The sequence below is a fragment of the Etheostoma cragini genome, chromosome 16 (assembly GCF_013103735.1).
Source record: "Etheostoma cragini isolate CJK2018 chromosome 16, CSU_Ecrag_1.0, whole genome shotgun sequence".
NCBI lineage: Eukaryota > Metazoa > Chordata > Actinopteri > Perciformes > Percidae > Etheostoma > Etheostoma cragini.
In genome coordinates this window covers 2,877,398-2,887,417 of record NC_048422.1, presented here as the reverse complement: position 1 = coordinate 2,887,417, position 10,020 = coordinate 2,877,398, and the positions used below count along the sequence as shown (strand labels likewise).

Below are 10,020 nucleotides of genomic sequence, written 5' to 3'. Positions count from 1 at the left end.
TTAAAGTTTGGGCTTTAAATAAAAATAAATAAATGAAAATTGTGGCAGCTTTTAAACTACTAAATAGCCTTTTTTACAATCACACTTGTATTTTGTGGTTCTAATAGAACATGTTTACATACATCAATGTTCAAAAACACATTGTTTCTCATACTGCCCATGGCTGCTTCATTTTGTGTGGGGTGTTTTTTTGTTTTATTGGCATTTTTTGCCTTGATTTGACAAAGTAAAAACAGACTGGAAATAGGAAGAGAGAAGGGGTTATGACAAGCAAAAAGGGCCCAAGGATGGAATAAAACCAGGATATTGCAGTAATATGGCGCAGTAATGCCCTGGAAGCACTCAGCTACCAAGTTTCTCCTGTAGTGGTTATTTGTAAATGTTTTAGAGGGCACTTACAACAGGGTCCCTCTGATTGGGGTCAGATCAGAAAACACTGACATGGCTTTGGAAGGGAACCATTCAAAGACTTTTTATTTCTTTATTAGGTTTTATTGAATGTGAACCGTGGTAGTGCTAAACCAAGCGGAAACTTCCGCGCCTGAAAAGTTAAGCCAATGCGGAAGTGCCTTAAACCTGAATCTGCTTTTGAAAAGCTTTTACCCTCTCTCAATATGTGTTTTCACCTTACCAAAGTTGAATGAAACATTTTGGTTGACTGGTTTAGTGTTCAGTAGCACCTTGTCAACCAAAGCTAGCTAACTGGTGCTAGCATTAGCTGGTAAAGGGAAAGACTGACGATTTATTTTTTTACTGATGTAGAAGACAAAAAACTCCTGAAGGTCCGCGTTTACCCGTGTCAGAAGGGTTAAAAATTGGCGACTATCCTTCTTCAGCCTTTAGCTTCAAAAACTTCTAATGGCAGTCAACAAACCAATGGGTGATGACACTGATGCTACATTGAATTCAGCGTGATATGTAGCTTAGTCCAGCTCACGACATTTTGAGAAAAGAAGATGACCAGCACAAAAACAATTAATAAGAAAGCCGCAAGCTGCGATTCCAAGCTCAAATCTTGATTTGCGTCATTCCATGTCCAGTTGTTGTGCATTTAAAGCTCCCCCTAGTGGTCAATATGGATGACACTTGCAGTGTACTGCATGTGTGAGGTTATTATGGAGTCATTTTCTGTACACGGACTTCCGCTGTGGGGGGCGTGGCCTTTCAAAGTTTGCATTTTTAAGCCTTAATTACAGCGCCACCATATGGCCGATTGGGTTAATATTTCTATAGAAGCACATGACACCATTTCCACTTTTTCCACCAAGTTTCAGGTTTCTAGCTCATTTCAGCTCACAGGAATTGGAGCGGCAGACAATAAATAATAATAATAATAATAACTAAAACAGTAAAACGTTGAAGAGTTCTACTGCTTTGCTGTAACTATTTTCTGACAAATGTAATTGCTTATGAACATGGTTCCTCCAATAAGACTACAAAACAATACAATATTGTTGCTTAAAGATGGGGACCCACTTGTAAAGCCATTACACTTATTGCTAGTTGTCAAAACCTCCACAGGGTACCTTTACATTTACAAAAACCTACTGTAAAACGTTTCCAAACTCATAATTTATATAAGACACATAGCCTAAAGGCTTAGCCCTAAGGAGTTTTTATTTTATTGGTAATAGAAAATATCAGTTTAATTAATATATGTAGGGGTAAAACAGGAAAGACAAAATGTAAATTAAAATTGGTTAGAAATTAATTTTGACATGAACATTTAATTTTAGTTTTTAAAATTAACCATTTTTTTGTAAAATGTAGACGGCTTGACAAGAGTAGGCTACCTGTAAAAGGTAGACTACTCTTGTCAAGCCGTCTACAGGGGTCAATTCCAATATTGCAGTTTTGAGATTGATTTACAAGAAAACCTCATTAAACAATAATAAGCAACTACTAACATCTAGGCCCTATATTTTAGTTAGCCTGTTCTGAATGTATAGGCCAATCAGAAGACCAATGCATGAATTGCTTATCAGAGGCACATTCAAAAGAATTTGAGTAAAATAAACTTATAATTATAAAATAAAAATAAAATACACACAAAATTGAGTCATTTTTCACAGCCTATGTGATTATTGTGTACATTTAGTCCCTGTGCCAATCACAGTATTTTTCTGTAGTTTACATCATTCAGACATCCGGGTTTCTACAGGAATGCAGCAGGTAAAATACCTGAGCTGGGCGGAGCTATCTTCCTCTGACAGAAACAACTCCACAACCTTTGAGACTGGCAGACAAGTGGAGAGAGACCGAAGCCACATACATTCAGAGCAGAATGGCCACAGAATTATCTCAGGACACGTTGTTATATTTCCTTCAGAGCAGCGGGGGCTCGGTGAAAAACTCGGATCTGCTTCTGCACTTTAGGTATTTCATTAGGGACCATGCTGACCAGAACCGCAACCGGGAGCTATTCAAAAAGTTTGTCAACTCCTTGGCCACCGTTAAACAGATCGATGGCGTCTCTTACGTCGTTCTCAGAAAGAAATTCAAAGGTGCCGGCGGTGAAGAGAGCTCTTCCGAGCCGCCGCGGCTTTCCGCCCGGAAGAACAGCGAACCTTCCCCGGAGAACGCCAAACTGAGTCCGGCTTGGAGCGCAGAGAAGCCTCGGCAGAAACCGAGGGAGGTGACAACACCCGCCCCGCCGGGAGCAATCGCGGGCAAAACAATTCTACCCGCGGCTGGTATCATGCTCAACAACAACAGCAGCAACCTGGAAGCACATTTAAAACTAAATAAGAAACAGCAGCAGGTAATCAGCACACCTGGACTTTCTGAAAAACCAGCAGCATCAGCTCAGGTGGTGAATCAGATCTCAGTCAGTCTGTCTGAAACCTTTTCCCCAGATCAGTGCACCAAAGCGCAAAACAGGGTGGGTTTTGGGATGCCTCCTGGAATTACACCTGCAATCAAACACCATGGAGAAACCAGGCAGCAGCCCCCAGTCCCAGAAACCCCCAGAGGAAGGGAGGCCTCTCTGAAGCCTTTGGGAGGTCTTCATCAGGAACCTCCTCTTCATCCCATCAGTCTTCAGCTGCAGGCGGCTCCACGCTACATTAGAAACAGGCAGAGCTACAAATCTGCTGTGTCTGTTGATGAAGATGAGGAGGAAGAGGAGGAGGAGGAGGTCCAAATAAGGCAATGTGCAGCTGGAGTAGAACAGCCCCTGAGCACTCCTCTCAGAGACGTGGAGAGGGTCATCTCTGCCTCCTCGCCGTGTATCTTAGACCCACCTGTTTGTCCCTCTGTCGTGTCCTCCTCTTCATCCTCATCATCAGAAAGGAAGCTCCCTAAGATTTATGTTCAGGATATGGAAAGGGAAACGATGACCCCTCATGGCCCAGGCTGGAGCTTGGAGTCTGGGGTAGGGCAGAAAGGACCATGGGCTGGGTCAAGACTGGAATCTGGGTCTGTTTCAGGGGTGTCCACCAGACAAAGCCTGCCTTTAGAGGCAGAGCGCGTCATAGCGTCCCCTGACCAAGCTACAGAGGTGGGGCCTCACCATGATGCCCACGCAGACCGCCGATACTCGCAGCCTGCAGGTGTCCAGCTGGACCCCAGTCAGGGGTTGGATCAAAGCCAAGGTGAGTGGCTGTCATCTAGCCACAGCACCATCTTTTCCCCCTCATCTGACGCCGACCCCTCCAACAGCAACTATCCCTCCCCCAGAGGATTTGGGTGGAACAGCAGCTATGAAGATCTACATACCAGAGCAGGTACAGCAGCAGTCTGTAAGGCTAAAGTTAGCCTATAATATGTAACATTTTTTCATTAAGATGTCTAAAAACTAGCCGGACGTCGTCCTACTCAGATTCTAGTCTAGAATATGAGTCTGATACTGCTCCATTGGGCTGGGGCGTGTTTCAACCAAGGGGGTAAGCGAGGCTCCACAAAGTGTACCTCCTATGGAGCCATATTGATTCTAACTAGTCATCACCCGCCGTTAGCATCCCATTGATTCCCATTCATTTTGGCGCCACTTTGACAGCAAGTAACTTTACATCTGAAGCATTTAAAGACTCTATTTATCTATTGTTTATTTTTAAAGAAACACAATAATAGGGTCCATTACCTTGCATCTCACGTTATGGCACCATAGCCGACGTTTTTGTAAAAATAACGATTGTGTCATAACCCCGCGACTTAGAGCATAGTAGAGAAATATCCGTATAGTAGCCATACAGGGTAATCTTGCAGGCAGTTTCACCTTACATTAGCTGTTTAGGTTTAATTACTAACGTTAACTAGAATCACGTCTTTACTACGTTGTTTGTGCACATCCAGTTTTGCTCCCCTGAAGGTGCAGACTGTGTTGCGCCAGATGACATCTACCAAACGTCCAGTAGTGATGTCAACAGGACCTCTGTATAAAGGGCTAATTGCAGTCCAAATGTGGTCCTTGTGGACGTCTTTTCTACGTCCAATTCAAACTCTTTTCAGATGTCGTTTTTATGCTGCTTCTTTCATTTCAGAAGGTGGCATACAATTTCTGTTTATTTTCCTTTTGTATCAGTGGCAGATAAATGGCAACGCACAGGTATAATGCGTTTCCAGTTAAAACCTGCTGCCGCTACTGAGCCAAACGAAGCTACAGGAAAATGAACCGTTACAGGTAATCCACCTTCTGGCAAAATGGGACAAGAGTTATACACAGAAGCTTACAAGAAATCCCAATTTAATCCCCACTCATTAATTTCTTTATTTTTGTTAATCACATATGCTTTACCTTTTGTCTGCCAAACTGATGGAATAAAACACACTGCCCACCTTGCTTGTCTGTAAAACACATACAATAATAATACAAGCCCCCAATGTTGCCCGTGCATCCACTACCAATACTGGATGAATACATATTTCAACAAATGTTGAGATAGCTATGGCATTAGATTTTGAATGTCAACGGGCAAGGAAATGTTTTGTCCAACCAAGTAATTATTTTGAGATTGGCAAGCCTAATTTTCTTCCCTTGGTCAACATATTGTCTTACGTTGTATTGCTCTATAAACTTTGGTCTTTTCCAAAGCTTTCTTGCCCTTTCTCCCTTCCCCTTCATGTTGAACTTTGCCATCAGGGCATTACTAAAGAGCCTAAAGAAAAATAAATTACATTTATAAATCAGTTTGAATTATACAGTATGTAGGAACAACATTACACAAGTCAAAAACAGCTCTTTTGTTCAGCTCTGTTATAGAAGTCAAAATCCGACAGAGCGTTGTGTAAAATGATGGAAAATGTAGATGCATTTCAGAAATTGTGTGTGTGTGTGTGTGTCTGTGTGTGTGTCTATTTATTTATGTTTGTGTGTTTCTGTTTCTGCCCGGGTTGTTTTGTCTCCCTCCCTCCCTGTGTTTTTGCCTCCGGGACGCGTTCCTATTTCTCAGTGTATTGTTTACATTTGTTGCTAATTTCTAAATATGAAAAAAAGAGATCCCAAAAACAGTTAGCGATATGTGTCAATCTAATAAAAAAGTAATTTAGATCGATACCTTAAAATGGACAAGCTTTGAGACGAAAAAGTTAGCGTCTGTGACACATCGTGCCAACAGTAAACAACTTCGGCAGACAATCGCCATGACAACCAGGAGCCCATAGTTCGTTTGGCACCGTTCTATTCCTCCTCTGACTGTCTCCACGACAACCAGAACTCTACACCCTGTATTGTGCCATTGCACCTCTCCACAGATCAGAGCTAAAGTTGTTGGACTTAGTTGATAAGTGAAGGTGATGTTAGTCCACCAGCTGTTAGTGGAAGATGATACCTGACAGGTCACATCTGTGCGCTCATAAAAGTATCAATGTCAATAATAATCTTTAACAATCTCTAGATTTGAAGATATCTTTCTCATGACTGAAATTGTAGAGAGACTGTAGAGGGGCCAAAAATACTGACGATATTAAGTGAATCCATTCAAATGTTTTAAGTACAGCCTGGGAATGATTTGTGCTCAAACTGCACCCCACAGGTGATATCTACGGCCGAGATGAGGCAGAGTCGAGCGCGGGCTCCGCGTCTTCGCCGCCGCTGGGGTTGCAGTCGCCCGTCGCCAGGCGGCTCAGCAGCCGCCTGAGGGGCAGAATGAGCCGCAGTCTGGGAGCCGATCTCGACCAACTCCTCCAGGAGGAGTCGAGGGCAGCGGGAGGAAGTGAGGCGGCCCGGCTGAACCGCCTCCACCTGATCTCCTCCTCGCTTAGCCTACGCTACAACGTGTCGTCTTCCTCGCTGTCATCCTGTTCGACACCGCCTCGCTGCCAAAGCCTCGCTGAGCTGGATGAGGGGGTGAAGAGGAGAGGAGGAAGGAGGAGCTCTCCCATCACCACCTCCTCCACTGCTCGTCATGAAGGCCCCAGTAGACAGGTGAGACTTGTGAACTGTATCTTATAAATATCTACAGGTATGTTCACATCTGCTGTATGTACTCTTGGTATGGTAGTAATCTGCTGTTATTTTTCCCATTTGACATTGAAAGCTTTTTTCCCCTCAAGTTTTCATAAATCAGATTCCAACTCATAATCCAAAAAAGTTACTTGTGTGCAGAGGCTAGGTATTGAACCTCAGTCCTTTTTTTGAGTAATTACCAAAATGAAGTGTAGAGTTTTAGAGGTTACCTAGACCCTTGTTTCCTTATTCTTTGATAATATATATCTGATTTAAAATAATCATTTCTTTTTTGTGTGAAAACAAATTCAAACCCTGATGCATTAGAAAGATGTGTTTCATTTTGATAATTATAATACGCAAACCCCGCTGTAGTTATGGTGCCCAGTGAGATTGACTAGTAAAGACCTGTACTTATTGGTCCTAACCTTATGGAAATTTCTTGCTACAAAACTAAAAAAAATACTAAATGAAGGACACAATATGATAACACTGATTCCCAGGATGGACACTAATTACGTTCTTTGTCCCTGTCATCAGTCAATGGTTCCTCTGGAGCCCAGGGAGCACGCCTGGCTGGTGAAGGGGGCGGCGGGTGCCTGGCCCGACATCTACACCCTGTTCAGGGAGGACTCGTCCCTTCTTAACAGACAAGACTTCATCTCCGGCTTTACTGTGCTGCACTGGATTGCAAAACACGGTGACCACAGAGTCCTCAACACCTTATGGTACGCAGCTAGCAGTTAGCTAGTACAGTTTGGTTCAGGTAGCATTCTCAAACTGGAATACTACAGAAATTTGAGGGCTGTAAATAGCTGCTTAAATGGATCATTGATATGTTTCTGATGTTTTCTGCATACATGTCAGCCTTAAATACATAGTTTGAAGCCCCCTCTTGCAGCCTGAGGATAATTCAATTCAGTTTTATTCATAGTATCAAATCATAACAAGAGTTACCTTGAGACACTTTACAGATGGAGTAGGTCTAGACCACACTCTATAATTTACAAAGACCCAACAATTCCAGTAATTCCCCCAAGAGCAAGCATTTATAGGGACAGTGGCGAGGAAAAACGTCCTTTTAGGGAGAAACCTTGGGTGGTGAGGCTGTTGGTAGGCGGTGTCTGACGGGGCCGGTTGGGGGTGTGATGCACAGTGGCAAAAATGTTTACAATACAGATAATGGAACTATGACTAGAAATAGTAATTGTAGTAGTTCATGGTGTAGCAGGGCATAGCAGGACGTAGGAGGGCACTTATGCTTGGTCCTTTAAACAATTAAGTCTTGAGTAAAATATCTTACACTTAGTCAAAATTTTATGGAATCTGGTTTGGATATTAATGGCCCTAAAAGCGTGATCTCCAATTACTTTTTTTGACTTTCATTTCCCCTAGCGTCACCATTTGGCCAAGATTTCCTCCACAAGGAATCTCTAAATCCAACTGGGATTGTAAAGAACTTTTCTGATCACATTCCTGCTCAAAGAATGAACGTAGATGAACTGTAGATGTTAATGCCACATCGAGGACAACCAATGTTTCGCTCAACTACTGGTACATTTCTAAAAGAAATTAAACTGTAGAATTTTAGAGGTTGTTGAATTGCATAAAAAAATCAATGAAAAGACAAAAATGGACGTGAATTAGGGGCAGTACTAAGTAAGATACTCCACTCTTTAACAGACATGTAGCTAAAAAAAGAACTGACACAAGTTTAACTGAGATGAATTGTTGTAAAAAGTTCCTCGGTTTCTCATTGGATTGCTAAATATTTTAATTGTGCAGTGAAAAAACTGACACACAATCAAAATGTCCAAATGCATTTGAAGAATATTTATGAAATTACCGTGTGAGGAACGTAAAAGGTACTTAAAACTACTTTAGGCAAACGGGCACTGATCTGCTCTCTCTGGCTGGTGTTTCAGGTATGGAGTTGAGAAAGCTGGTTTGACCTTCAACATTAATGCCAAGTCAACATGTGGCCACACGCCTCTCCATATTGCTGCCATCCACGACAACAAGAACATAATGCGGTTGCTGGTTAACAAGTTCAACGCAGATGTGAAGCTGAGGGACACATCGGGAAAGAAGGCCTGGCAGTACCTGAGCGGCACGGCACAGCCGGATGTCTTTCAGCTGCTGGGGGCTCCATTACGACCTGCTGGGGAGGGAGATGGAGGAGTTGTGAGAGAAGACCAGGTACAGCGTTCGCAGACCCCCCGCCGTCGGCGGCATCACCTCTCTTTTGCATCCTTGGGAGAGAGGCCGCCGGCCATGTCAGGCACCACAAGGGTCAAAAGGTCCACGTCGATTGCTGCATTCCTCAAACACAGATCGCTGCAGCCGTTTCACGGACATCAGTCCGACTCCTCTGTTTAAAATTTCAACTGATGGATTGAGTCGGATTTTGTTCAGAGAGTTCTTGGCTCAACTGAACAGCTGGTTTCATGAACACAAACAAGGTTTCCACTCAGGCCTATCCACAGCAGGCCCAAAAGGACATGCCCCCAAGAGGCATATCCTGATTGTCATCATGTGCTGACGTGTTACCACGGTTACTAAATGACTTGGCTTAATATAAACGACACTTCTGAAGAGTCTGGAATTTTAGTTAATAAGTTTGACAGTTTTCACACCACCATACGGGCCAGGGTTCGATCGACCCAAACTAAACAGGTTAGGTGTGCAAACATCTTATTGCTGTACCACAGATAAAGCTTCTCACAGGCATTAAAAAAATAATTTGTAACTTTGTCCTTATCTACTGTAATATCCCTACACAAAAAATATAGCTTAACAATGACATAAACTAAAAAGCTCACTTTACTGACCTTACATGGCTAATATTTAGCTATGGCTAACTCCTCTAGCTTACACATTAGCATAACATCAGCCTTCAAGGAGGCGTTATTATGGAACCCTTCAAGGCAACTTCAAGGCAAGACCCGCCCTTCAGTAGCATTCACACGCTACTATTTGCCAAGCGATATGTTCAGGTCAAGCGAACTACCAATTGCGCCGTCAGCTCGCCAGCTACAGTAGCTCACCAGCTAGCCCCTCCAGTAGCCACCGTGTCACCAAGCTTCCACACCAGCTTTGCTTATGCTAGGCTCTGACCGCAGCACTTATAATTTGTCAGTGGATAGTGGTATGTGATAGTGGAACGTGAATGGCATGCTGTTTCTTTTCGACGGACGGCAGTAGATCAGCACTAGCATACCAACGGTTAACCAGCATATGCTACGTAAACCGTAACATATCATTAGCCACTTTGCAATCTTGCTGCCAAATGACAATTGGGACAGGATCGCCGCAGGTCTGCTACTGCAGCTTCTCGTAACATTCAACTTCATTTACTTCACTGTGGATGTGCAAGTCTCCAGATTTTCAAGGTCATTCTCAACCGGAAGAGGATTAGGGCCACATGAAGAGTTGTGAGTTTAAAGTCAGAGTTCTACAAAGAAACTGACTTTTACCCAGAATTATCTGAGAATAAATTAACTCATTTCTGATTCAGAAAAATCTCAGAATTCTGAGTTCCAAATCAGATTTCTGACTTTAAGTTTAGGACTTAAATACATTTTTAATCCCAGGATTACTTTCAGGAGAAACAGTCATTGGTTTAAAGAGAGCAA

General features: G+C 42.9%; 1 protein-coding gene across 1 annotated transcript; it reads left to right on the top strand.

Annotated features, from left to right (window-relative positions):
* Nucleotides 1-2,167: 2,167 nt before the first annotated feature.
* LOC117959488 (ankyrin repeat domain-containing protein SOWAHB-like) lies at nt 2,168-9,681 on the top strand. Its single transcript, XM_034896655.1, has 4 exons — nt 2,168-3,725; nt 5,973-6,364; nt 6,926-7,113; nt 8,311-9,681. The coding sequence occupies exons 1-4, from the start codon at nt 2,285-2,287 to the stop codon at nt 8,762-8,764; spliced, it is 2,475 nt and encodes an 824-aa protein (XP_034752546.1). The 5' UTR covers nt 2,168-2,284; the 3' UTR covers nt 8,765-9,681.
* The last annotated feature ends 339 nt before the right edge of the window (nt 9,682-10,020 follow it).